Consider the following 27,038-nt stretch of genomic DNA (forward strand, 5'->3'; position numbering starts at 1 on the left):
TCAGGACTGCAGCTCTTCAACAAGTCATGTGAAAAAACTTGGTTCCAGCTGCGGCTTCATTCAATCATGCTAACACGGCATCGTCATTCAAAAGCTACCTGGGTACTCAATTCACTCCGAAAACCAGCCAACATATGACAGGGGATAGTTCGTAAGTTTTCCATCACGAGACTGAACTGTCTTAAGCGAATATGCAGTTGGTTGGCGGGTTAGCCTATCCAGGATGTGACAAGGATGTTCAATTTTGGAGGGCGGGGAGGGATTCGACAGGTCATACCTATGTGTGACCACTGTGAGAAATGACAAGTCAGCATAACTGTACAACCTCAAGGATGTATGTACTCGTGGTAGACGTGAAGTCACAAAATCACAAGAATTTGTTTAAGAAGAGCGCAAACGCCATATTTAGGCGAGATAATAGTTGAAAACGAGACATTTGAAAGGACGAGTCTGGACGAGGTGGCTGACACGCCCAACTGATGCTGCCGTGTGAAGCTACAAGGATCCTGTGAACCAGACTGTCGGGGGCCTGCAGGTAGCTAAACATGGCATGTAAACCGAGCGAATGCGACCAGCCAACAGAATGGCCTGGATGTAACGCCACCAATTACTTAACCCCGTTCTTGTGGCTAGGTTGAATGCTATTCTTCTTCCCCTTCACTTTTTATCTCAATGTCTGCACCGTGGCGAGATGGCTGACCAGTATCCAACAATATTGTCCAGAGTCACAGCAACTAAGGAATGCATCCTACGGTGGATTCAGGATGGCGATCATATCCGGTCTCCCCAAGAAGTGTTTGAGGAAGAGGCACATTTCCTCGAGAACAGCATTCAAAAAGACCGGGATCTCATGCATTCCAGCGCCGATCATGAGCAGCTGAGTAGTGCATTTGACAGAGCCGTACGATGCAGTGGGCAATTGAAGGAGCTACAAATCAATCATGAAGCAACTGCCACCCAGAAGGAAGAAAGCTACCAGCAAAGCTTACAGACACATCTGAGAAGCCTAGCCAAAGAAATGGTAGACACACTAGGTATAAGTTTAGTAGAGGATGTCTTGCGATCTACACGGGCGGATTCTAGTAGCGCTCTCGAACCTAATCCAGGCAGCGTTGTGAGTGACGCCCGCGCAATGAGTCCTACGTTTGCTAACAGAAGAGGCGAAAGGCGACAAGTCCTACTCCAGTCTTTCGACCCGGGCGAAAGCGTGGGAGGCCCGCATCCCCCGAATGTGAAATACCGCCACAGAGGCGGCAGCGGCGCGACATAGATCAGACAGAAGGAGAATCGGCTGTTGGTATTGGAAGCCGGCGAAAGCGCAAGGGCATTGAAGCAATCACTGACCCAACCCCCGGCGACATCTACCTGGGCTACTGGCCTAAGTCGAGGAGCTGGTTGGCCGTCCTTCTCCTCCCCTTGGGCGACTTTACCGACATCGGTTTAGAAGGCGCAATCAAGGACACTGGTCTTTTGAACGAGATCCCGCCATGCTACAGATATAACAAACATACCAAAAAGATCTACGGGTGGCAACATGACTTCGAGGATAAAGGACCATTGGTTCTCAAGCGACAATTTCCTGTCATGTTTTTTGACGACCAGAAATCCCCAAAACGAGGTCCAGTTGGCTGGATGGCTGCTAAGGACCTCAAGGAATTCGATCCTCAGGATTCCAGTGTTCCTCTCATCTCTAATTCCCGGTCAGCACTAGATTTCTATGAGCTCCATGGTGGAGCCAAGAATCTCGAGACTCAACAAGAGAAAGAGACGTCAACTGCGAGCAACGGTACGCCCCTTAGTATACCATAAGTTATGGAACACTATGCTGACGCCTTGGCCTCTTCATTTTCAGGGAATCAGGCGCGACAGCAATTGGAAAACACGTCGAAGAGGATCCATACAGAAAGTCATGCTAGTACCCCATCTGAGGCGTGCATGTCTTCTATTACCGTTTCAGATTCGGAATCCGATGACGAGGAGGATATGAGTGATGGCTCTGAGGCTCAAGATGTTGTTGAACCAGAAGATGCTCCCCTAACTATGCATGATGACGAAAACAGCCAAGATTGCCATCTAGACATTCTAGAGAATGAGAATGACTTGGATCACGAACAGGCTCCAAATCCAGCACCAATTAGTGCCTCGAGCCCTAAGGGTCTCACTGAGCACCCAACTGCCGAGGAAAATCTAAGTATTACATTTGTTCCAACTACTGCCGCAGCAGAAGGGCAACAGGGGGACTTAGGTAGAAATAATAGCAGCACTAAATCCAGACTCGATAGTGAACCGAATACCTCTGAAGGGGGCCAGCGGGAAGATCCGACTGAAGGCAGCGACAGCACCGAGGAAATGTCTCCTATTGATTTCAACTCTTCTATAGCAGAGTGTGAAGAACAGATGATTGATAACGATACCAATTTTGATAATAGGCTTTTCGCTAGTCCAGTCCTCTCTCCTACAGAGCGGCCAGAGGAGGTGATAGGGAACGGTGACAGCATTAGACCTCTGCATTCTACGAAAACGCCCCCCCTCGAATTGGAACAGCGAGGAAGTCTAGCTGAGAACGGGAGCGGTACTGGTTCCGGGGACTCTGTTAATACAAGCTTCCCTAAAACACAACAACAACGGGCTCAGGACGATAATAGTGACAGGACTGTAGCTAGAGTCCCGATTGCACCAGCTTTGCTAGTCAGAGAGGAGCAACCGAGCTCATGTCCCACAATACCTGCTCACTCGGCACTGACTCAGACGGCTGTTGGCGCTCTTGGTCTCTTGTCTCCCGAGGCCACAGCATCAGAGCTAAATAGTGCTCGACCACACTCATCGTATGGTGGAATGCAGATAGCACGGACTACATCAATAGAGACAGCGTCGGCAACGAAGGGCATACAAGATGTTACAGGCAAAACGGCCCAGGGGAACAGTGCTTCTAGCGATGCTGATGTCAACCAAGCCATACAGTACGGCTCAAAAGAGCATTTACCCAAGACACCATTGCCTCCCATGCAGGCTGCACCATTACCTGCTAGCATACAGTACATAACAGGAACTCCTTGGATCCTCGGCGGGGCCCAACAGCCACACACCCTCGGACCAGTTATTCAACCATATATGGGAACCCACGCGGGACTTCCCCGCTTGTCCTCGGGCTCTCAGACGGGTGGATTAGGATCTTCACCTGTTGGCCACAACGTGGCGCCGGGGAGCCCACGGCTCAACGCCTACAAGCCCACTACCCATGCCCCGGGATATAGGCCTGATCAACCCGGTGGCTCTGAATATCGCGGCTCACCAATATCTATGCCGACATCATCTGTCAAGACCACGCATATAGGGAGAAACGTGCCTCATCAGCCAGGCAGGCAACCGTCCCATGAAGACAGCCAGGCCCCGACGGAGAAATATTACGATAGGGCTACTCTCGATGCCCATCGGAATAGTCGAGGGTGTATCCCTGCCCTTATTGCAGACAAGCTTTCAGCAGTTTAGGTATCATGGAGAAGCACTTAGTGAAAAACCACGCAGGTAGACCTCTGCGCCCCGCAGTTGAAGTTCGATAGAGAGCTGCCACCTTGAAAGAAACGAGCCACAATGTATCAAAGTTGCTGGAATCGGAACTTGATGGATTCGACTGCCCAATAATGTCCCAAGGTGTTCATGTCGCTCGTTGTGGTCGATCGCTTTGCTTGCGAATCTGGAACAACGGGACTACTGGTCTTAAGCTGTTTTGGCGGGGAGCTCTGACTACACCTTGCGTTTAGCGTTTAGCGTTTAGCGTTCTTACCAATGATGGTTGCGTTCTTTAGTTTAGGTTTGGAAATGAGATTCTTAAAAAAAGGGGTAATGAAAAGCCTGGAATCCAAATTAAATAGACACAAGTGGGACAAAACTAAGGCTTTAGGGGGACTTGAAAAGCGGTTTCGCCATTTTCTTGAGTGGGCATTTGGGCCGAGTGGGCTTCCGTCCTTACAGATCGTTGCTTCTGGAGACTTCGCCATGAGCTATTCCGACCACAACGTTATTGTCTGTAGAGACACAAGTGAGAGCACCAATTTTCGAATCATCCGCCCGTCCCACCCGCAGATGAAGAGCGTCCTCTCAGAATATCGTGACGTGCTTCGGGCCTGCCCTTCCGAGCCCTCTGTCCGAGTGAACGGACACGACCTTGCGTTCGATCAGAGAGGATGGAAACCCCAAATTTAGGGATTCCAGAATCAAATGGCCTATACTCACATACCTAAATACCAGGTAGCTTACCTACTTTAGGATCTTCGTTGTGTAATATTATGCCAATCTAGATACAATGACTCATAAGTGTGTTCAACAATTTGGTTTTTCATATACCTGCTGAGGTAGAGTGCTCTTGAATGCGACTATAGTCAAAGTATTCGGATTCATTTAGACTAGTTAACTACTTTCAGTTTATTTTTTTGTTAGCTCTTAACACACCCTGAATTACTCTACTATTGTGGTTCTATGATCTGCTAGATGATTCTTTGCATACCCTTAATTGTTTTTTTTAATGATCATATAATATAAAAAGGACAGAGACCTGGGCTTGAAACTTGATGCCATTCACAATATAATGATCAACTAAGGCCGCATGAATCCTCGACCAACCAATTCCTTCTTGGGCCTGGTTGTTACACGTCCAACCTCTGTGCCAGCTGAATATGCAGTTCGCCTTGCATCTCGGCCGTACGAAGGACCATTGCAGGCTGTTCATGATCTTCAGAGACATGCAGGCAATATTTGGCAATATTATTGGAAAGTGAGGTTATACAGACTTCACTTCATGAAACACACCCTAGAGACCTAGGCGGTCTGGGCTGGCAGACCAATTGTATATAGAGTTAAGTTAAGCCACCAACAGCCGAGAAGGAGTTGGTTGGTCAAGGACTTATGCAGCCCTAGTTGATCATTGTAATCTGAATTCTCCGTTCCAAGCCCAGTATCTACTACCCTAGTTATACTAGTGGCTTGACTCAATTCTATATACAACTCAGACCACCTAGGCCTCTAGGGTCTGTTTCAAGAAGCGAAGTCTGTATAACCTCACTTTCCAATAATATTGCCCAATATTGCCTGCATGTCTCTGAAGATCATGAACAGCCTGCAATGGCCTTTCGTACGGCCGAGATGCAAGGCGAACTGCATGTTCAATTTGTATGCGTGTAACAGTTAGTGTGATCGCCGTGATCGCCTTCTTTCCCATGACTATACTGGTGTAAGAAAACTAAAAGGATCTACATACAGCTAAATTTCCCTTTAACTGCCACGCAACTTCTGGCAACACGCCTCCTACAGTTGCTGTTCTATTACCTTCTTTTTTTGTAGACGTTTCAGTTTTCGTGGATGCCGTTAAAATCGCCGGGTAATTCGAAATTATCTGTGACGGCTCCGGTGCCGTTCAATTGTTGTCTAACTGAGCCCTTGTTCTCAGAACAATTCGGGTGGACTCATAAGGCATGGTAAATGCCTCCCATGATGACATCGTCTCCGTCTCTTCACTTTCCAGACTGAGCTCATACTTCTGTAATAGCTCGGACAGCACCATCTTAATAACTAAAGACGCATATCGTCTGCCGGGACTGGATAAAAGCTTTAGCAGCAATCGATACCAGTAACACAAACTGGATATTTTTACCAAGCGAGAGAACCATAACCCCAGACCAGAAAAGACTCTGAAACGTCCGTGAACTTCGATTGGGTTTTGTACTTGTCACCAAGGTATCGTGAAGGGCTGAAAGAGTCTGGATTGGGGTAAGTTTGTGGATCATGCATTTGATCGTATGCTGAGACGCAGACCGTTGCGCCAACAGGTACCGAAACAGAGTTATCGGAAAATGTGTACGGCTTTAATGCTTTTCTACGCATTGTAACTGTAAAGGCTAGTTAGAGAAAGCACGTCATAGTATTGCAGAAGCAGCATAACAGAAATCCATACATTTATCTGGTGGATTGAGCCTGACAGTCTCTTTGATGAAGCTATCCATAAGCGGAAGCTGGTCAAGCCGTTCGTAGTCCAGCGGCGTAGATTCTTCGAGCTCCTCACGAAGCGCATGCTGCCATTTCTTCCTCGCGCTTGCCTCTAGAATGATAACATCTAAATTCGTCCACGTTTGGTGAGAAATAGCGAGCCATGTTCTTAAGAGCTGCCCCGCAAGTAGAGATGGGACCCAGAGCTTGCTGGCTTTCATCACATTGATCATATTGGAAAGCAATGTCTATTTTACAACGCATTTGAGTACGGGAAGTTTAGGCATCCTAATATCATTGAGCTCAAGATGCAACTTACCTGTTTTATACGGCCTGGCTCCTCACATACGGAGTGTTCGTTAAGGTATTTCAATAGTCGGTTTCGAACGAAGCGCATGGCTCGTGCACGCTTAGCAATGATCGCACGTACTAAACTGTCAAGCTCTGTGAACATGTGGTTTATCATAAGGGCTGGGTCGTCAACCTGAACTTACGATGACCAAAGGGAAGATCGGGCCTGAAGCATAGTCGTGTACTTCACTATGCCTATAGAACATTGCAGAAGCGCGTTACAGAATTCTCCGTCTGAGGCTGGCGATATAGTCAGTCACCGTCAGTATGAGTTATGCATGATTCTTACAAAGAGTTTCTCCAAAGAATATGGGGCTCGTAAGGGCCAAAGCCAGTCGGCGGGCTGTCCGTGGTAATGCGACAGAAGTATCACCTATCACGTGTTAAAGTCATATCACGATTATTTGACCGGGCTATTGTGACCATTTGAAGCCAAATCTTGACTAAATATGCACTCCAAAGTGTTGTTCAAGCGGTGGTATAAACATGGGTAAAGTGATCTCAGCTGGTTGTGGCCTGTAGCTTGAAGGACGCAACAGTGGATTTGTTTTCTCATGAGCTTGTAGTCGCCAAGACTGTTTTCAATATTATCCATTTCCAGTTGAAACCCAAGCATCTAGCCGTGATTAGTCTAAATGGAGACACGATGAGCAATTTATCTTACATCGGCGTATACATTTTGCTGCGTAAAGCAAAGTGCTTCACTCAACTCTGTAATTTGCTTTTGTGTGGATAATATCACAATTGGTGAACTTTTTCTCCAAGACCTGAAGCGAAACGCATCTCGCTGAATATATGTCAATGTCTATCATGTAAGGAGAAGAATGTCTTGATAGAGAAGTCTGACGTAGCTATTTATCTTGTAGGAAATTTGACGGGTAATCCTTAAATACACAGGGAAAAAGATAATCTAAATCAGGATTAGTCTTCGTTTTGACGCATCAACGTAAATACTCACATGCCATGTCTTGATTTCAAAGTAGGCATATGCCAATACGCTGCACAAGATAGTGGCCAAAAGAAATTGTTCATGTCTAGCAAGGGACTCGTCTTTGATTTCCATTACTGACAACAAGGCCCAATATTAAGGCAGACGCTGTTCCAAAGCTGTTTAGTACTTGGACAATTCTTAGCGTCGGTCACTTGGATTGTTGTGTGAGTTGTCGGCATGACTTGGAAAGATGTTTGGGGAGTAAGGTATAGATATATGTTGTAACATTAGTTTGCAGACTTTCACACTGCATAATATATCCCGAGGTTCACGTCTCGCTAAAATGTGCCAAGTTTGTAATTTTCCGATGCCTTGAAAAATTGGCAGCCAATCATGTTCTTTTGATGTGTGTCATGCATGTTGTCCTCTTGCTGGACTTTATATCTCCACGCTACCACATTATTTTGGTTGATATGTGGTCAGCCAACAGAATGTTGTGGATAGGTCTGGTTTGTGTAACGCCTTCAAGGGAAGCAAGTCATAAATGATCTGAAATCGAGCTCACTACAGTGACATTATAGTCTTGTCACCACTTATGACAGTGTCATCTGCAGTTAATTCTGGAAGCCGTTAATTAATACTTATAGGTGCTTTAACCAATGATAATTGCCATCAGCTACCACACGAAGGTCGCCGGTTAGATGCATCCCTATGTAGGTAAAGCATGCCAAGACCCCAGAGAGCCTATCGGGTGACTTGTGGTTCTCATGCATGAAAGCCCTGTTTGCAAAACACTCAGAGTATCTCCCGATTGGAGGGCACGAAAGTGATAAATTGTGGACAGAGTAGGCCGAAAGGTTTGCCGGACCCAAGAGAAGAGAAACATCCCCAGCCTATATGTCACAGTACAGTACTATATAGTGAGTGCAGAGACGTCAAGCCTTCGACTTAATAACTTATCGTTACCTTTTAGTAGCGTAGTGGCATAGTACTGCACTTCTTATGTCATTCCGTAATAGTTTATCAAGTCATACGGTTACGTGTTCGATTCCACGACTGGGCAGCCATATTCTATTCATGGAGGGATTGGTAACCCCTCGCATAAACAACCCTTGGCGCAGTCTTCAAAGGTGGAGAGCTTAGCTCGTTTACGTAATTGGAAAACCACTGCGGGGGTTTTCAGGTATTAACTATATACATTACCTTTAAATATGCACTTCTTTATATACAATCGGGTCGATTGCATTTAAAGTAAGGGGTATTGTTACAGTACAGTATTATATAGTGAGTGTAGAGACGTTAAGCCTTCGACTTAATAATTCGTCGTTACCTTTTGGTGGCGTAGTGGCATAGTACTGCACTCCTTATGTCATTCCGTGACACTATAGCAACACACTAAGAACAGTCTACCCCTTCTTTCGCGGAGCCATCTTTACCCATTTTCCTTCCCCCCTTTACTGGCAACTATCTTGTGATTCGCTGGAAAGAACATTAGAATAGTATCCTTAATTACTCCAAATATAAACACTAGATGTGGTAGACTCGCTTTACAAGCCTACTGCTTGCCGATCTTATTAAGATCAGTTCCCACTACAGCTCCCGCGTCCTAATCTTTGTGAGAATGTGTGATCGAAAAAATGAATTGCAATTCGACTTACCATAGCGGACTGTGGTACGTCTTTTGCGGTTGTACTCATTTTAACTCCCTCGGCAAACCCACTATGCCAGACCCGACCCGTTTTTCGCGCTTCGATATCATCGGCAACGGCGTTAGCATGCTCCATTGTGTCCATTCGGGGCAGGCCGTCATTCCCTTGTGCCCTGCTAGCAATTGTTTCCTCGATGCCTTTGTATAGTCTGCGGCCAGTCAGCATGTCTAGATCGTATCTGGCATGTACCGTGTCTATGATCTCTCGTGAAGGGGGCTTAGGTAGGCTGACTACAAGTTGGTTAGTCAAAGTCACTAATCACGCGACCATATGAATTGAGGTAGTTTCAGGGATAAGGACATCCGTACCGATTCGTGGGGTAGTTTGAAATCACCAAATTATGTTTGGCCCTTAGACTTGACGGCGCCCGTGACAACTTCAACAACACCAACGCCGAATGGGGCCAATTCCAAGCGCAAAGTTTCTCCCACAATCTCCATCGACCTTTTTCATGCTGAATATGTCCCTAGGCTTGAGAGTTAGCGACATACCCATGTACGGGATATTCAGATATCCTGAAGTCGAGGTAATGTACCCGATCATGCCTTGAGCTCTGATAAGAAACGGGGCAAACTCCTGAGTCAAAGCAATTGGACCTAGGAAGTTAATCTCGAAGAGACTCCTGATCGTATTAAGGTTTTCGTCTAATATCGGCATGAAGTGATTATGCGCTGCATTGCTGAGCAAGATGTCAAGTGTGCCATCGCCGCCGGTATAAGCAAAAACCCTGCCTCACGACCACCCCCCGTCACGACCAGGGCCCTAGGTACCCTAAAATGCGCTTTAATTCCTAACTACCTAATTAAACACTATTTAATAACGCAACCGCGTTTAAGTTTTACAATAACTTTTTACCCTTATTTTATTTAGAATTAATTCCTTTTTATTATTATATCTTTTAATTTTAAAAATTATTATGCTAACGCATCTCCCACTTGACCTGGCCACCCCTTTAACCTATATAAAAGTCCAATGTTTCAATTTGGAATAACTTAACCAGTATTAGTCCTACAATTTTATAATTAGTACTATTAGATCCATCATTTAATAAGGAATCCAACGGTATTTTTTACTATTTTTTATAAAATTTATTAGGCAAGATATTAAGCAATATGTTAAAAGGGCGCTAGGTAAGGATTATTTTAACGCTTACTTTAGCGTATTGCTTAATAACTCCACGAATATAACTCGTATAAATTAATGGAGGGTACCGTTAAATAGCTCTTTTTATTACGAATCTAATGGTATATTTTATTATTTTATACAACTAATATTCGTAGAGTTGTTGAATTATCACGTGATTAGTGCACCGACGTTTTTTGTATGGGCTAGGGGGGTGGCCAGCTCAATTGGGTGGCCAGGTCAAGTGGGAGATGCGTTATAGCTATTATTTATATAGTTTAATTTAAAATTTTAATTTAAATAATAATATATATTTAAAATATTAATAGATTATATTTATATTATTAGCTTTAAAATATTTTTATTAAAAAATAAACCTATATTAACTTTTAAACTTTATTAACCTATTATAAATATTAATTAATAAATTAAATAATAAAATAAGTTAAATTAAACTTTATACCTTTATTTTTTAAATTTAAATTTATAATTAAATATATATTAATTATTTTAAATAATAATAAAAGCTTTAAAAAAAAGTAATATATATATTTTTTAATTTAAAATAATAAAGTTAAATTAATTAAATTATAATTTATTAATTATATATATATTAATAATATAATAATAATTAATATTAACCTTTTTTTTAATTATTTTAAAGCTTTAAAAATTATAAATATTCCTTTTAATTATTTTTATAATATTAATAAAATAGGTATAAGTTAAAATATTAATAATAATTATTAAATAGTTATTAATTTTATTTTATATTAAACTTTTAAAAACGTTATTAAAAAAGGTAAATAAATTATTATTTTTAAAGTTATTAATATTATTAATAATATTTTATTATTATTAATAATTTAAAAGGATATATAAATATAAAGTTAATAATTTTTAAATTAAAATTAAAGTTTATTAAAAGATTAACGCATCTCCCACTTGACCTGGCCACCCCACCAGCCCATACAAAAAACGTCGGTGCGTTAATCACGTGATAATTTAATAACTTTACGAATATTAGTCGTATAAAATAATAAAATATACCATTAGATTCGTAATAAGAAGAGCTATTCAGCGGTACTCCTTACCAATTTGTACGATTTTTATTCGCGGAGCTATTAAGCAATACGTTAAAGTAAGCGTTAAAATAATCCTTGCTTAACGTTCCTTTAGCGTATTGCTCAATATCTCGCTTAATAAATTTTATAAAAAATAGTAAAAAATACCGTTGGATTTCTCTTTAAATAACGGATTCAAAGGTACTAATTATTAAATCGTACGGTCAGTATTCGTAAAGTTATTAAAGATTAAAATAATGAGGTTTTATATAAGTTATTGGGGTGGCCAGGTCAATTGGGTGGCCAAGTTAAGTGGGAGATGCGTTAATATTTTAAATATTTATTTAATAAGTAAATTAATAATTTTATAATATTAAAATAATTATAAAACCTTTTTATATTTTATATTTAAAGTTATTATAATAATATATAATAGTTATAAATTATATATTAATAATAAATTTTTTTAAATTTATTTTTTAAATAAAATTTAACTTTTATTTTATAAACCTTATTATAATTATATATTATAGCTATTAAATATTAAAGTTTTTAATTTATTAAAAAAAAAGTTAAAAAATACCTATAAGCTATTTAAAAATAAAGCTTTTAAAAAGAAATATATTAATAATATATAAAGCTATATATAAAAATATAATAAAGCTAAATATATTAAAAAAAATATAAAAAATAATTAAAATATATTTAAAAAATTAATAAATATTATTATTTTTAAAATATATAATATTTAAAAAGAAGGGTATTATAAAAATAATAATATTAATATTTATAATTAAAGAATAACCTATTATATTTAATTTATTAAAAATAGCTTTAAAAATTATAATTAAAATATCTTTTAAAAGTTAATAATTATAAATTAATATATAAAAATTAACTTAAACTTTCCTTTTATTTAATAATTTATTATAAAGGTTATTTTTTATAAAGGTTAATAAGGCCTTTAATAAAAAGGTTAAAATTATTATATTTTTATAAATAAAAATTAAAGCATTAAAAGTTAAACTTTAAAAAAATATTAAGGTTAAATAAAAAGTAATTAAAATAAGTTTTAATAATAACTTTATCTATATAATATATATATAAAAGGTAAAATATAAATTATATAATTATTTAATATATATTAATAAAGTTATTAATTAATACGTTTTAAAATATAAGGATACTAATATAAAAAAGGTTATTAAGGTTAGAAATAATAGATCTAATTAAAAATACTAAAAAAAGTATCGCAAATAACGTATTTGTTAAGAAAATCGTTTTAAAAGTTGGGTAATTAATAGGCAGGGGGGGTGATCGTGAGGCAGGGTTTTTGCTTAGTTTCTAACTGCCTTAGCTGTATCCTTGATATCACCATGATTGACAACATCAAGCTTTAGACACTCCACGTTAGGTAGATTTTCGAGAGCACTCATTTTGGTAGTATCGCGTGCTGTAGCGAACACATGGAAGCCATGTTATTCGTAAGTTTGGGCCAAAGCAGATCCTATGCCACCATCACTGCAGCCTGTGATGAGGACGGTTTTCAGTCTAGCCATGTCAGAGACAAAGTTCAGTTATGATTGATGATGTTGCCGTGATTCAAATCATGAAATACTACTATCTGAACAGATAGTAAAAAGTGGGAGGTAACAGGTGAACTAAGTGATTTTCTGCTACACTTGGACTTAAATATGATCATCGGTCCTGTTATTGTTAGGTCGCGTGCAGTGACCTGCAGCTCACAATCCCATAATCACGTGATATCTACAGGGGCAGGAGACAAAGGGGGCATGGTGGTGGGAGGGTACAAACGTAGATGTGTAAGCAAATAAATAGTTGGATCAGATTCCAGAGGAAACTATATTACTGGTATGATGATACCATGCTGCACGTGTCTGACTCTCAGATCCCGGTAGCCCCAGCAAGACAGTCTCAGAATTGCTAACTATATAGGTGGACCCTGAAGGCCATAGATACTGGTTCATGTGAATTCGCATGCTAAGTCTCGTGGGCTGAGAAGGGAGCTGCTTATGATTGGAGGTACTAAAGATAATATAGAGGGTCAAATAGGCTGACATCGGACTGATAAGATATTTAAATCAAGAACTGAGTATCTAATTATTGAGGTCTACACGGGAAGTTAAAGCGTAGCCAGGTTGTCAAAGTACAGCTGTACATCGATCTAAGATGAGTTGCTGTTATCGGCACACAAAAGTGCACCCGCAATCTCTCTACTAGCGTATGCATCTATAATCTGCTGGATAACACCTTAGATACCCCCAACTGTCAAGAAAACTGCTAACGCAATCATCACCCGGTTGAGATAATAGGCAGTCTGCTGCCAGAAGCTTCCTTTGCGATAGTGCTGATAGTCGTATACCCAGAGGTAGCCAGGCACGCCTAGAGCTAACGGGGCGAATGTAAGGCTACCTGTGAGAGCGAGTAGATAGTTGAAAATGGGAATACCCCAAGCAATAAGGAAGCTGATGACCGACGTGGTGAAGGTACAGAGTAACCAGACAGTCCAGTGAACGACGGTATCTTGTTGTAGGTGCTTGAAGTTACGCAGGATGCGCACAAAGAGATGCTTCGCCGCCACGTGTATATAGAGACAACCACTGACAAGTAGCCCCGTGATACCGATACCGTAGGCAACTTTCTTCACGACATCACCAGCAGACCCGGTGAGGCGACCCATTGACCGCACCACCGGTACACAACGAGACTAAAGGAGAGGTAACTAGCTGTTACGATTCCCATACAGAGGCAGACGGCTTTATTATAGTCTCTCGGTCTTTCCATCTCTGATATGACAGCTATTCATCAGGTGGTACCTCTAGCGGTGGTGTTACGATCAGATTGCGTGCACGGATTTGATCGGGAGTGGCGTGATATGGCAGAAGCTAGTGGGATATTTGTGTCACAGTACAGTACTATATAGTGAGTGCAGAGACGTCAAGCCCTCGACTTGATAACTCGTCGTTACCTTTTGGTAGCGCAATGGCATAGGTACTGCACTCCTTATGTCGTTCCGTGACAATTTGTCCCGGTACTACCATAATCTTTAAGATGACAAACAATTGAGCGACAATATTTAACAATTGAATGTTAATATTAATATCAAGGAAGCCTGGAAAATGGGTATTGTGAGAAATATCAGTTGTGGCCCAAAACTATTCATAGCTTCGCACCAACTTCTGCTGGCAACACCGCACCAGGTGGTGGCTTATTATTTCTCTTGAAATCATCACAGATTTGCTCCATAGTAACAAATTCTACGCCCTCGTGCTTCTTGAAATATTCAATAAGCCTAGCGTTGATGTCAGTATCATTTCAGGTCTTTGAATTACGCCTTACATACCTTTCATGCATTAGGAGAACCTGAGGTCGACCCGAGACATCAGGATGAATTGTTATGGGGAAAATGAACTCGTCGTACTCCCGATAGAAGTAATCAAACTGGTCTCTCCAAAGATCCTCGATATCCCTGGGGTTCACAAAACCGTGGCTGTTTGGCGCAGATTTGATGAACATCATCGGAGGCAGGTCATCCAGGTACCAGCTTGCCGGGATTTCCACAAGGCCAGTCTCTTGACCCTTTTGCAAGGGCTTCATCCAAGTTTCTGCCTTTTGCGTATAGTCTATGTTGGTCCATTTGTCTCCAGTCCGGAGGTAATACGGCTGGCAGTCATGATGGCTCATAGAATGGTCGTATTCTATACCGTAATCAAGCAACAGTTGGCCGCCTTCCTTACTGCACTCCCACCAAGGGGCAACACTCCCACGCGGAGGTTTCCCAGAGAACTCTGTGAGCATCCTGTACGTTTTGTCGAGCACATCCCTCTGCTGATCAATAGTCATATCAGATGGGTTCTCATGAGAATAGCCATGAAGCCCAATTTCGTGACCAGCATCTCGAACAGCAGCCATGTCATCGGGGAACGTTTCCAGGCTGTGACCAGGTATAAACCAAGTTGTCTTCATCTCGTATTTCTTGAATAGCTTGAGCAGCCTTCGAACACCTATAGTACCGGCAAACAATCCTGCAGAGACTTTATCAGACATGTAGTTCCCACCAATTATACAGGTAATCGAACCTCTACTGATGTCGCTCGTCGAATCCTCGCCTCCGTAGGATCCTAGCCAGCCAGCAACCGCATCAACATCAACGCCATAGCTGATGAGCACTCTCTTTTGACCCATCTTGATTGATTTCGTGAAGAACTCTGGGTGACAAGAATGCTAAGTCTTCCAGCGTTCGAGATTGGCCGTCGAGGGTTATCAATGAAGTATGCTTCAGACTCATCCCAAGATATCTATCACATGAATTGTCTCCGCCTTCAGTTACTATCTCTGATGCAACAACACGATAATCCTGCATGACTCGGATACTCGTTGGGGTAGCCGGTTAGCGCTTGCCGGGAGTCGGGGTATCGATGCTAGCTCTCGGTTAGAGTAGTAGCTGGGGTAAACCATGTGACAGGGGTATTATAAGCTTATCTCGAAATCTCTTGGAGCAGCTTGCATTTGGATGAGGTAAGGCTCGTGGCACAGAAGATTAGGTTGCATATGTCCCTGAATGCCAGCTTTTCCGAGGCGTCTTGAAGCTGATAACTATTGTCTCTCGCTAACTTGAAGATAGCATAGATTTTGGTCTTAGGGATAAGGGAATGGCAAATGAAGGTAGCGCAGATTGTCGAGGCTAGTGATTCCCTAGCCTAGGCCATGTTCAATCACGAGTTGATCAACAACACTCTTTGGTAGCTCAGGAAACCGTACCGGCTCACTATACTCCCGGGAGAAGAAGTATGTAAGCTTAAGTAAGCTCCCTTTGTCTTCCTTCACTCTGACTGAGAAGATTCCTAAGATAGAATTCCTCTAACTAAAGAAAACATCCCAGGCGTGCACTCAGAACTTGGGCAACTTGACACTCACGAGTCGACACTAAGTACAAGTGCCCTCGCTAGATCACCACCCGTCAAACGTAGCGATGGTGTCATATCGGCCCTGTTATATGCGAAACACGCCCTGAGTATCCAGGTGAGACTGGGCATCGACTGCGTAACGCGCAGTCCCCCGTTCTTCTGGAGCGTGCGGCATTCGCCCTCTGCACTTGAGTGCGCCGTGCTTCTTAGAAAATGGTTACGGGAGGTGAATAGCTCCGCAGCACCCCTGAGTGGTAATACTAATTCTGTCTCTCTGCGCCTGTTATTTATCAACAGCTACCTGGTCTATTCAGGAAGCGAAGAGAGGATATTACACTGGGTGCGCTGTATCATTGAGGAAACCTATGCCACTGTTAACTTTAATAGTGATCAGCCAGAGTTTCGTAGCAATGCTCTTTACCTCAGTCTAGCCGTGCTTAAAATCTGGGCGCACTTCTTCCGAAGAAACACTCAGTCGCCACTGATCAACATGATGGGAATAAGCTTGGACAGGTATCGAGAATTGCTCGCATGAAATGGAGAGTCAAGTCTCCTAGACAGCTGAACACGACGCCGATTACTTAATTCCGCCTCGCAACTAGCCTTCAACAAATCCCCTCTCAGTCGCCGTCAACATCAGACTCAGAGTAACGTCATTACATTGAGTATCATCCATCTAGTTCACTGCGCCCTCTATCAACTATTCGGAGAAATCCAGCACCATAGACACTGGTAAATTGTCCACAAACGGATCCTCAAACGCTCTCGGTCGCCAGTACCTATTGTTTTATTTATTTCTTGTATATTGCTAGCTCGGAACCCGGGTATATAGCCCTGTCTTGAATTTGGAACGTTAAATTACATAGGAGCCACGCCATCCATTCTTTTTCCCTCGAAACATACCTATCCTGCCCCTTGTCTCTGCACTCGCCTCGGCGGATCCTCAAACTCTCCAAGTCTCCCAATCCACTCGCGCAGCGGAACAGTCTAAGCACTATCCTACCGCTTGCACATGATATCTACACCAATGTCCCCAGCTACACCACCGAATGATGTTTTGGTGAAATAGTGTATATTTATTTACTCATCGCGCTCCGAAATATTCCCGCCACGTCCTCGTTGTGCCCTGAACGCGCAACTGACCCAAAGCCGCAACATAAATTAGGGTCTTCAGTTAGGGTTTGTCAACACACCGCACGGTCTCAGGGGCTTTGCTAATTCCATAGTGATTTCTTATCTACCACATTGCCATAGGTCGCGGTACCATCATGAAACATAGTTAGCCGCATGGCTATCGACTACTTCTTTCACTTCTCGCGCCCATTCCATCTTTCGAGCACGAGTTATAACTTGGACTATCTTGTTGGTTGCCTACGATCAAGGGCCGCAACACAGGATGTTCCTGATTGGAAATGTCCAGCAACGCTAGAGATTCGCCTTCTTTGGTTACTGGGACAGTTTCCGCACCTTTAGACCAAGTACCCTGTCCAATGCCTTCGTGAGCTAGGCGTTGAAGCTGTAAGGTTGCGTTGGTGGTCCATTCAAGATGTTTGTACTGCCCGTACGATCGCCGTTTATGAAGCCAAGCAGATACTGGCTCGACTAGATAAGATACCAACGCCAGGAGAAAGCCTACGAGATATGTGAAAACGAGACCAAAGATGCTCAAGGAGGTGTATGCAGTGCTTTTAATCTTCTGTTGTATTTGTCAGTTTTCGTTTAACCTTCCCGCATATACAGCTTTAGATTCATACCTGGTTATGGCACACATTGTTGAAATACGATTCCGTGTAATTCTTGCGCGACTGCTCTAGGACCGGATCGCTTAGGCCGTAGGCGCTGTCAATGTAGATAGATTGGGCAACGGCCATGGATATATCCCACCAGTGGCTCACGTCCAGCTGCCATTGATTTGACGCCAATGGACCTTGAAAACCAGCAAACATGTTTTGCTGCGAAAGAAGAGCTCTGGATCCTAGTTGACCCAATATACCGCTTACGTCCCGGTCGACGGCAAAGAAAGGATTCGCGAAGTACGTAAATCGAGCAGCTTTTTCCGATGTGGCGGTATTATTGGCAATCTCGGCATATGTAGTGTCGAAAAGGGGCGCAGCACCAGCGATTGCGTCTCTCAGACTAGCCAAGGGGCCGCAGCTATCGGGATGATCGGTTATACAGAATTGGTGTTGGCTGGCACATCCGAGAGGGGAAGCTGGTGCGTTTGGGAAGTATACCTGTTCAGTATCGGGTTCACCTGCTAGAACAATTGGTACCTCTGTGGTTGTTGCCGACACATTATACCACGCGTCGTCTGTATGCTCACTAAAGACGACTCCATTTCCTGCCAGGAATACGAGATGAATATCTGCATCCGCCCGTATGAGTGCGTCAATTGGCATGTAATCCGAGTTGATTTCGTAAATACTTCTATTTTTGACCTCGGCAACGAGAGAACTAGGACAAGAGTGGTTATCAGATATAGGTCTCTAACCGAACACTTGCTAGGAAGGCACAAGCAACTCACTTCACTTTGTAGTTTACATCGGTCAACAGTACAGCATCGGATAAGGAATTTCTGTATTGGGAGTCCAAGTCAGGGATCCGGAATATGTAGTCCGCCTTCCCAGTGTGTGTTGTTATGTTGCCGTAGTGAAAGACAGCCTCGTTTGGTTGGGTTTTAGTATCGACGCTTGTGAAGCCTGCGGTGGTTAATGGTGCGCAATGGAGAACGTTTCTCCACAAGATTCTCTCTTTCGTGGGAGCGTTGAAACCGAGATGTAGATGGCTGTTGATGAATCCGCTATCAATGTGTATATTCCCCCTTTGGTTCAGACATATCGTATTATCGAAAGGGCAAGTGGCGTTCAGATCGACGTTGCCGGTAATCCGGTCCATAACAAAACGGTCACAGTCAAATTGACTGTCCTGGTTCGAGTAACATTGCAGAGCGTAGTTTGCCGCATTATTGATCTTCTTGCCGCTGTAACTTCTGCGTTCGAAGAAATAATTATTGTCTGAATATAAGTATCCACATCCAGCACTCTGAATAAGAACCTCGTTGTCAGATGTGGCGATGCTGGAAGAAAAGCCACCCAGTACAGTGAACGATATCAGGAGAATTATACCAGAAGTAACGGAGAAGAGTAACTGGTGATAACGTTTTGTTCGCCGGTGTTTCATCGATAACAATTTTAAGAAGAGCCGTATGCCATCCTCAGGTGCTGCAGCGTTGCGTAAGATTGCTTGCATTTGGTGATATGTAGCATCCTGGGGACCCATAGCAGAATAGTATCTGTGCAGGGCGAAGCAGAATAGTCTCCAAACTCTGGTTGCAATAAAGGCAAGAAAGGTGCTGGTAAACGCGATGACCAAGGCAGCATCCTGTCGTGTCAATGTCACAGTTGCGCCCATGATTGACCCACGGGACCAGTTCGTCCACGCGCCAATATGTACAGGGTAGCCCTGATCCATAGTGGCTTTGGCGTCTCCTTCGGAAGTCATATCGTTGTTCAGCTCGGTGGTAAGGAATAATGCAATGCAGTGACGACTTCTCTTGCCTCTCGACCCTGGGTAGAGACGCGAAGAATAAGTATTTAAGCTGATCGAGTTTGCTATCACAGGCTGAAGGCAAGATTGAGCACCCCGAAGCAATGCTCACAGCAGGCGCTATCATTAATCAGAATCTCGAAGGTAATCTAGGACCTATAGCACTGACCCTCTCAGTCAAGCCACAAGAGATTTATGAATGGTGATGATTATTATTACTCTCATCCCCATCACCCCAAGAAAGTAAATGAGCTTTCAGTTGATACAACATACAGCCCCCAAGGCCCCTCTCACCAGCGAGACATCTTCCTTCCGCGCGGTAACACAACGCCATTCGCCCTATTTGAGTCATATTTTTGTTCATCTCAAATTTTAGCGCCCCCAACTGTCATCATATCTTATACTCAGGTTTTGGGGGCTGCGTGTGGCTGCATTCTGGAGCCAGGAAATATGATGAAATAGGGGTCGAACTTCGTAATCAGTCCGCTTGAAAGCTCCAAGTCTATATACATATTCCCTAGGTCAGCTATGTAAGCGGAAGGCAGAGTGGTAAGTCCACTACATTCGTTTCACAGAATCTTAGATTATACTCGTGTGCTCAAGACTTGGCGATAGATTAATATCCCTTGCCCTGGTATCGGCAGCTGGCTATTATTAGGATAGGGGTTATAGCTGGCCAGGCCTGCACAGAATATGCATATATATATATATATATATATAACTTGAGCTAAAGCTTGCAATACGACGGTATTATAGAGCACAATGTGGGGCTTTGGCGGTCGGCGCAACCCCGACACAGGTCAGCGGTAAGAATCGTCTAAAGCTGTAGATCCAAAGATGAAGCCTCCGCGACAACGTGCTCACCAGCTCTAGTAAGGGAATGGCAATAAGTCCGGGACATCGTAGTATTGTCACGAATTTCCTAGTAGTGACAAGATTCAAATGTCGCGCACCAAGCAATAGCGTAGCGTATTATATTGAGTTGAGGTTTAATGAATACTTCCATGCGCAAGCGATCGCACATTCGACTCAGAAGTATACTTCGTTTCATCAGTTCAGTTAGTGGAAGAATGAGATGTGCATATGATTTCTTTCGCAGATTATAACCTTTTTTAAATTCGAAGTTGCCAAAAGGCGTCTACTCACTCAGCCAGTAAGCATCATATCAGGCTCGGAGCCATTGCATAAGAAGAATACAAGACATCAACAGCTGCACCACATAGAAAGTGGAACACCAGCCTTACAACTTTGCGTAATCACACTGCGACACTACTCTGCCAGCCGCCAAAAACTAATTACTGGGCTAGTAGGTCTATTCTAAGCGCTTGCAACAAGTAACTAATTCCAGAAGCAGGCAGATTCGCTATGTGTGCAACGCTATTTTCCATTGACGCAACATCACCCCACCTCTTGGCAGGGCCAGAATCAAACATCATGGCTGGCAAAGAAGCCCTTGTATGGATTGACTGCGAGGTGAGCACCTAATCAGAAGCCTCATGTGTGCTCGGAGTAGCAACGAATTTTTGACGCCTGATTCCACTACAGATGACGGGCTTAGACCCAGATCGCGAAGAAATCATCGAGATATTCTGCATCATCACCACGGGCACACTGGAAGTCATCGACGAGGAAGGCTGGCGCGCCGTGATACACCAGTCGAAAGAGAGGATGGACATGATGGATGAATGGTGCACAAGGACGCACGCGCAGTCCGGGCTGACCGCCGAGGTGATCGCCTCCCAGGTGACGGCTGAGCAAGCAGCTGAGGACTTATTGTCTTACATCAAGAAGTACGTGCCGGAGAAGAGGACTGCGCTGCTGGCAGGGAATAGCGTGCATGCAGACCGCTCGTTCTTGTCCAAGGAGCCGTACAAGAAGGTAGTTGAACATCTACACTATCGGATCTTGGACGTCAGTACTATCAAGGAGGCGGCGCGTCGATGGGCTCCCCGCGAGGTCATTCGGAAAGCGCCAAGGAAACGGGGCCTTCACCAGGCCAAGGAGGACATTCTCGAGAGTATTGCGGAGGCGCGGTACTTCAAGGAAGCTCTCTTTGATAAAAAGAGCAGCGAGCCTTGAGTGTTTGCATGTACCTTACCTAAAACTTTACTTTTCGTACGATGGATATGATTCGATAGCGTACTGATCAAAGCTGAAAGGGCCACAACATGCCTGTCATCCCATGTTCAACAGTTCCCGAACATACCTACCTATACTGAAGCCATACCATATCTTCTCCCACGTTCACTTTTCTTGTGACCAATGAAGTCCTCGGGTCAAGAAAATTTGATTCACAGCTGGACGGCCATGCTAAATACTAACAGAATAGGTATTATTGATTTTGTTAAGAGCTGCGAGCGCGTGGCAGCTCGGTTGGCCCTGGATAATTATTCTACTCACCTCTAGACAGAGTCTCGAGAGTCTAGATGCGGCCAGGGGTAAAAGTGAGGGGCAATATATTGGAAGTAGCCTGTTCTGTGGCTGGCTTCCTCTGTAGGAGCTGAAGATGGGGGGTTGGTTGTTACTGTATTGACACTGTATGCTTAGCGATGCTTTGTGCATTCACTACAGTATATCAAGTAGCTTTGATTACTGTATAATTTCCCCCACCTGAGATATGAGGTCACCTATCGCCTACCTACCTATCGCTTGCCTTATCGCTTGCGCTAGCTATGACCTGGCAGAACCTAAGCAAGCTTGTCAGTGCAACTAACCCCGCCATTATCCCAGTCTTTACGTAGTTGATGCATTTCACAAGCTCCCAGCTCATCCCTCCCCTTTTCGATCAGAGGTTCCTATTTACTCTCCCACTTTTCCCACCAAGATTCCGCCTTCAGTCTACAATACTCCTAGATCTCCTCAATTGCGTACACGCTGTGAAGACCATAAACCATGAGCGTCAAGACAGTTGAATTCAAGTCCTTTACGGACCAAAAGCCCGGAACGTAGGTTGCTGCTTCCTTGACCTACCCCGCCATCAATCAAAACTGGAGCAAAACAAGAGCATCATTGCCGCCCAATCACACAGACCTCGCTGCATGAACATTGAGTTCCGCATAAATCACTGACAGATCCGTAGTTCTGGTCTTCGCAAGAAGGTCAAGGTTTTTCAGCAGCCTCACTACAGCGAATCCTTCGTTACCAGCATTCTATTGTCCATCCCAGAGGGTGTTGAAGGTCCGTGCAAAGTAGCTCCGTGTAGCTCCCATACTCGGCCAGGCCTCGCTCACCAGACATACAGGATCGTTCTTGGTCATTGGTGGTGATGGCCGATTCTGGAACCCCGAGGTAATCCAACTAATTGCCAAGATTGGCGCTGCCTACGGCGTGAAGAAGCTGTTGATCGGACAAGATGGCATCTTATCCACCCCGGCTGCCAGTCACGTCATTCGAAAGCGCAAAGCAACCGGCGGAATTCTGTTGACCGCTAGCCACAACCCCGGCGGTAAGCTCAGAGACCTTGAGAGCAATACCGAAAATGGGCGCTAATTGGCCGCATTACAGGACCTAACGAGGATTTCGGTATCAAGTACAATCTGTCGAACGGTGGCCCCGCCCCTGAGAGTGTGACAAACAAGATTTACGAAGCCTCCAAGACCCTCACATCTTACAAGATCTCGGATCTCCCCGACATCGACATCTCCACCGTCGGAACTAAGACGTACGGAAATCTCGAAGTCGAAATCATCGACAGCACCGCCGACTACATGCAGATGCTGAAAGACATTTTCGATTTCCCCTTAATCAAGAAGTTCTTCAGCAACAACCCTGACTTCAAAGTTCTGTTCGACGGTCTCCATGGTGTCACAGGCCCCTACGGAAAAGCCATCTTCGAGGAGGAACTTGGTCTGAAGAACTCTACCCAAAACTGTGTTCCTGCCCCTGACTTCAACGGCGGACACCCGGACCCTAACCTAACATATGCCCACTCGCTTGTCTCAGTTGTTGACAAGAACTCGATTCCTTTCGGTGCCGCTTCTGATGGCGATGGCGACCGAAACATGATCTATGGCGCGGGTGCCTTTGTGTCTCCTGGCGACAGCTTGGCCATCATTGCCCACCACGCCAAGCTCATTCCCTACTTCAAGAACCAGGGTGTATATGGTCTGGCTCGAAGTATGCCAACATCTGGTGCTGTTGATCTGGTTGCTAAGGCTCAGGGCCTGGATTGCTACGAAGTCCCCACGGGATGGAAATTCTTCTGTGCCCTGTTCGATGCCAACAAGCTCAGCATCTGTGGTGAGGAGAGCTTCGGCACTGGCAGCAACCATGTACGCGAGAAGGACGGTCTCTGGGCTGTTGTCGCCTGGCTTAACATTATTGCTGGCATTGGCGAGGCGAACCCTGGAGTCACTCCAAGCATTAAAGAGATCCAGAAGGAGTTCTGGAGCACGTACGGTCGGGTTTTCTTCACTCGCTACGACTATGAAAACGTTGACTCGGACGGAGCCAACAAGGTCGTCGGCACACTGAAAGATCTGGTTGCCAAACCGGACTTCATTGGCAGCAAGATTGGAGGTACGATACCCAATTGCACTACCGAAAGATTTGTGTTTTTCGCTGTATTTCTATACTAACTCAATCCCACAGAACGCACCGTCACCGACGCTGGAAACTTCTCGTACACCGATCTCGACGGTTCGGTTGCCTCTAACCAAGGTTTGTATGCCCGCTTCTCAAGCGGTAGTCGTATAGTCGTTCGATTGTCCGGTACCGGCTCATCCGGAGCTACTATTCGACTGTACATCGAACAATACAGTAAAGACCCTTCGACCTACGAACAAGATGCACAGGACTTCTTGAAAGATGAGATTCAGTTCGCAACCGATTTGCTGAAGTTTAAGGAGTACGTTGGACGTGATGAGCCCGACGTCAAGACATAGAAGGGCATGCCAAATGCAGGTTCTCTATTTCACAATTCATAGGCGCTCTAGCCGCCTCACAAAATGATGATGAGCGTTTTCCTTCCTAACCAAAACCTAAGACTGTTATAATCAGAATAGTAATAGACAAGCATTACTTCTAAATCGATTTTTTATGCTGCGCCCTTCTGTCTAGGTCCCTATCGTCGGTCAATTGGCGAAGAAGCTCAACAACCCAATCAAAGACTTTTGCAGGCGAAGTTTGTAGTATGTACTACCTTTTGAAGATTTAGGCATGTGCAAGGTAAGTCGGGGTCAGGCAAAGTTAGAATCGGCGACATTGCTGTGTGTTTTCAAGGCAGACAGTAATTGCCTGGTCAGCGGCAGCTGCGGAGGGCTTACATCGTACGATCCGACTCCGTCATACGATCATCTCGCCCTACAACTCAGCACATCCCAAACATATATCAAAGCCCAATAAAAGAGCGAAATGTAAGAGAAATAATGAACTCCAATTAGTATTTCCCCCAGTTCGATGCTACATTGCAGCCGCTCTTCGCTAATCTACTTTGTCCTCGGGGTCGCGGCGGCGATCTCATGCATGATCTACCTCCGCCTCACATTTACTGACTTGACTTACAAGACTACAGTTGGAGTCCCGAGCGCAAACGCCATGGCTAAGCCCGTCATCACCGTAGGCTCCGGCCTCGCGGGTCTGTCAGCGGCATACGAGGCGCTCAAAGCAGGCGCCAAGGTGCACATGCTAGACCGCGCGGCAAAGCCCGGCGGAAACAGCATCAAAGCGTCCTCTGGCATCAACGGCGCGGGCACGCGCTTCCAGAAAGACAAGAATATCACGTCTGATGATAGTGCCAAGTTCTACGCTGACTCGGCGCGGTCCGCGGGCGCGAGAATGTCATCGCAGAGCGGCGCATTGGGGGAGGCTGAGAGGAAGGAGCTCATCGAGATGTTGACGTCACAATCTGCCGATGCTGTGAACTGGCTCACGGACGAGATCGGCGTCGATCTCACCACTGTGGCACAGCTCGGCGGCCATTCCCTCGCGCGCACACACCGCGGGACCACGGGACCACCGCCTGGCGCAGCCATCGTCGGCGCGCTGTTGAAAAAGCTTGGCGCGAACCCGGATTTCACGCTCACGTCGTCTGCTGAAGTCGAGGCACTAATGGTGTCCGAAGACGGAAAAGTGACTGGCGTGCGATATACTGCTAGTGGGGAGACGCATGAATTGCAAGGACCCGTGGTCTTCGCAGCAGGCGGCTTTGCCGGCGACGCCCACGGCCTCATGGCGAAACACCGGCCCGATCTAGCGGGCATGCCGTCCACGAACGACGCGCGCCCAGCCTCGCACGGACTCCTCGCGGACCTAGGCGCGGAATTCGTCGATATGGACAGCGTGCAGATTCACCCTACAGGTTTCGTGGACCCGAAAGATCGCACAGCGACGTACAAGTTCCTCGCGGCCGAGGCGCTGCGCGGCGAGGGCGGGATCTTGCTCTCCGCGGACGGCCGCAGATTCGTCAACGAGATGGAGCGTCGGGACGTCACGAGCGATGCCATCATGGCGCTGCCGCGCTCGCAAGACGAGGGCGTCCGACAGTGGGACGTGACGCTACTACTCGACCCAGGCGCCGCCGAGGCCGCGGGCTCGCATCTCGGATTCTACCTCTTCAAGGGCCTGATGCAGAAGACGAAAGTGAAGGACTTGCCGCCGGCCGTCATCGAGGCCGTAGATCGGTACGCCGCGGCCGTGGCGGCGGGTAAAGACCAGGACTTCGGACGAGAGACCTTCGGACACTGGCGCTTACCCGCCGGCGAAGCGAACCGTGAAGAAGAAGTTGCTGTTGGCACCGTCACGCCCGTGACGCATTTCACGATGGGCGGGGTCGCGTTTAATACGAAGGCGCAGGTCCTGGGGCAGAAAGGGGTGCCTGTTGAGGGTGTATGGGCCGCGGGCGAGATCACGGGGGGTATCCATGGGGATAATCGCCTTGGTGGCTCGTCGCTTTTGGAATGTGCTATTTTTGGTCGGATTGCGGGTGCTGAGGCCGCGAAGAATGTGTAGGGGGTGAAGTATGAGTGCTGGTCGTGAGGGTGAAGGGAAAATTGCTTACCTGGGCTGGGAACGATGTCTGGTGTTTGTATTTTGGGGAGTAATGAGTCTAGCTCGATGATATTTGCACTTTATAATCTCTGAATCCACATCTCTGTTAGACACGTGAAGTCTATAATTATGTTGTTAAATCGAGTTGTAATTATACGACGCATGTTGAGAGACATATAGTTCACTGGGATGCTGCTCATTGAGCCGACAGTGACCTTCAATGATCTTCCCCTTTCCGCCTTTGGTTCTTGCTATGAGTCGTCTCGAGTTTTGGAGGATGATATATTCTACGGTGTATTTGAAATTCAGTGCCTTTGCTTTTCATTGCGACATTCTCCTGCGCCTATTGAAGTGCAATACCATATGGATCCCTCTAGAGGCGGCGTGTCAAGTGATGGCGGTGCTGGTATGAGAGCAATGA

At 45.0% G+C, this 27,038-nt stretch overlaps 10 protein-coding genes across 10 annotated transcripts; 5 read left to right on the forward strand and 5 right to left on the reverse strand.

Annotated features, from left to right (window-relative positions):
* Positions 1-691: 691 nt before the first annotated feature.
* Positions 692-3,489, forward strand: F5B22DRAFT_643928 (uncharacterized protein; the record flags this gene model as incomplete). The annotated part of the gene is made up of 3 exons (XM_047978347.1): positions 692-1,114; positions 1,168-1,786; positions 1,853-3,489. The coding sequence occupies 3 exons, from the start codon at positions 692-694 to the stop codon at positions 3,487-3,489; spliced, it is 2,679 nt and encodes an 892-aa protein (XP_047833216.1).
* A 149-nt stretch (positions 3,490-3,638) lies between these two features.
* Positions 3,639-4,451, forward strand: F5B22DRAFT_565798 (uncharacterized protein). Its single transcript, XM_047973101.1, has one exon. The coding sequence runs from the start codon at positions 3,787-3,789 to the stop codon at positions 4,201-4,203; it is 417 nt and encodes a 138-aa protein (XP_047833217.1). The 5' UTR covers positions 3,639-3,786; the 3' UTR covers positions 4,204-4,451.
* Positions 4,452-5,410: 959 nt separating this feature from the next.
* Positions 5,411-7,393, reverse strand: F5B22DRAFT_643929 (cytochrome P450; the record flags this gene model as incomplete). Its single annotated transcript, XM_047978348.1, has 9 exons — positions 5,411-5,591; positions 5,648-5,882; positions 5,948-6,227; positions 6,299-6,413; positions 6,474-6,570; positions 6,620-6,703; positions 6,754-6,946; positions 6,995-7,117; positions 7,289-7,393. The coding sequence occupies 9 exons, from the start codon at positions 7,391-7,393 to the stop codon at positions 5,411-5,413; spliced, it is 1,413 nt and encodes a 470-aa protein (XP_047833218.1).
* Positions 7,394-8,816: 1,423 nt separating this feature from the next.
* Positions 8,817-9,627, reverse strand: F5B22DRAFT_643930 (uncharacterized protein; the record flags this gene model as incomplete). Its single annotated transcript, XM_047978349.1, has 3 exons — positions 8,817-8,867; positions 8,920-9,200; positions 9,363-9,627. 3 exons carry the CDS (start codon positions 9,625-9,627, stop codon positions 8,817-8,819), a joined length of 597 nt encoding a protein of 198 aa, XP_047833219.1.
* A 3,380-nt stretch (positions 9,628-13,007) lies between these two features.
* On the reverse strand, positions 13,008-14,079 carry F5B22DRAFT_596157 (uncharacterized protein). Its single transcript, XM_047974202.1, has one exon. It carries the CDS (start codon positions 13,855-13,857, stop codon positions 13,429-13,431), a length of 429 nt encoding a protein of 142 aa, XP_047833220.1. The 5' UTR covers positions 13,858-14,079; the 3' UTR covers positions 13,008-13,428.
* Positions 14,080-14,120: 41 nt separating this feature from the next.
* On the reverse strand, positions 14,121-15,564 carry F5B22DRAFT_596158 (polysaccharide deacetylase family protein). The gene is made up of 3 exons (XM_047974203.1): positions 15,257-15,564; positions 14,521-15,202; positions 14,121-14,469 (listed from the first exon to the last, which is right to left on the reverse strand). The coding sequence occupies exons 1-3, from the start codon at positions 15,360-15,362 to the stop codon at positions 14,337-14,339; spliced, it is 921 nt and encodes a 306-aa protein (XP_047833221.1). The 5' UTR covers positions 15,363-15,564; the 3' UTR covers positions 14,121-14,336.
* Positions 15,565-17,375: 1,811 nt separating this feature from the next.
* F5B22DRAFT_643933 (uncharacterized protein) lies at positions 17,376-19,585 on the reverse strand (the record flags this gene model as incomplete). Its single annotated transcript, XM_047978350.1, has 3 exons — positions 17,376-17,780; positions 17,839-18,538; positions 18,609-19,585. The coding sequence occupies 3 exons, from the start codon at positions 19,583-19,585 to the stop codon at positions 17,376-17,378; spliced, it is 2,082 nt and encodes a 693-aa protein (XP_047833222.1).
* Positions 19,586-21,080: 1,495 nt separating this feature from the next.
* Positions 21,081-22,141, forward strand: F5B22DRAFT_596173 (mitochondrial putative Oligoribonuclease). Its single transcript, XM_047974204.1, has one exon. The coding sequence runs from the start codon at positions 21,176-21,178 to the stop codon at positions 21,707-21,709; it is 534 nt and encodes a 177-aa protein (XP_047833223.1). The 5' UTR covers positions 21,081-21,175; the 3' UTR covers positions 21,710-22,141.
* A 97-nt stretch (positions 22,142-22,238) lies between these two features.
* On the forward strand, positions 22,239-24,770 carry F5B22DRAFT_565908 (phosphoglucomutase 2). Its single transcript, XM_047973104.1, has 5 exons — positions 22,239-22,575; positions 22,710-22,807; positions 22,872-23,075; positions 23,135-24,148; positions 24,221-24,770. Exons 1-5 carry the CDS (start codon positions 22,523-22,525, stop codon positions 24,511-24,513), a joined length of 1,662 nt encoding a protein of 553 aa, XP_047833224.1. The 5' UTR covers positions 22,239-22,522; the 3' UTR covers positions 24,514-24,770.
* F5B22DRAFT_565903 (FAD binding domain-containing protein) lies at positions 24,771-26,692 on the forward strand. Its single transcript, XM_047973102.1, has one exon. The coding sequence runs from the start codon at positions 25,028-25,030 to the stop codon at positions 26,576-26,578; it is 1,551 nt and encodes a 516-aa protein (XP_047833225.1). The 5' UTR covers positions 24,771-25,027; the 3' UTR covers positions 26,579-26,692.
* Positions 26,693-27,038: the final 346 nt, after the last annotated feature.

Source organism: Xylaria bambusicola (genome assembly GCF_022495145.1).
Source record: "Xylaria bambusicola strain CBS 139988 unplaced genomic scaffold F5B22scaffold_9, whole genome shotgun sequence".
Taxonomy (NCBI): Eukaryota; Fungi; Ascomycota; class Sordariomycetes; order Xylariales; family Xylariaceae; genus Xylaria; species Xylaria bambusicola.

Excerpts from the sequence above, each read along its gene's own strand:
- F5B22DRAFT_596158 (XM_047974203.1), bottom strand. The coding sequence starts at position 15,362 with ATGGGTCAAAAGAGAGTGCTCATCAGCTATGGCGTTGATGTTGATGCG. Across the intron at positions 15,203-15,256 it reads GACGAGCGACATCAGTAGAG|GATTGTTTGCCGGTACTATA; the intron begins GTTCGATTACCT and ends AAGTCTCTGCAG. Across the intron at positions 14,470-14,520 it reads GTTCTCCTAATGCATGAAAG|GCTTATTGAATATTTCAAGA; the intron begins GTATGTAAGGCG and ends CATCAACGCTAG.
- F5B22DRAFT_596173 (XM_047974204.1), top strand. The coding sequence starts at position 21,176 with ATGACGGGCTTAGACCCAGATCGCGAAGAAATCATCGAGATATTCTGC.
- F5B22DRAFT_565798 (XM_047973101.1), top strand. The coding sequence starts at position 3,787 with ATGATGGTTGCGTTCTTTAGTTTAGGTTTGGAAATGAGATTCTTAAAA.
- F5B22DRAFT_565908 (XM_047973104.1), top strand. The coding sequence starts at position 22,523 with ATGAGCGTCAAGACAGTTGAATTCAAGTCCTTTACGGACCAAAAGCCC. Across the intron at positions 22,576-22,709 it reads ACGGACCAAAAGCCCGGAAC|TTCTGGTCTTCGCAAGAAGG; the intron begins GTAGGTTGCTGC and ends ACAGATCCGTAG. Across the intron at positions 22,808-22,871 it reads CATCCCAGAGGGTGTTGAAG|GATCGTTCTTGGTCATTGGT; the intron begins GTCCGTGCAAAG and ends CCAGACATACAG.
- F5B22DRAFT_565903 (XM_047973102.1), top strand. The coding sequence starts at position 25,028 with ATGCTACATTGCAGCCGCTCTTCGCTAATCTACTTTGTCCTCGGGGTC.
- F5B22DRAFT_596157 (XM_047974202.1), bottom strand. The coding sequence starts at position 13,857 with ATGGGTCGCCTCACCGGGTCTGCTGGTGATGTCGTGAAGAAAGTTGCC.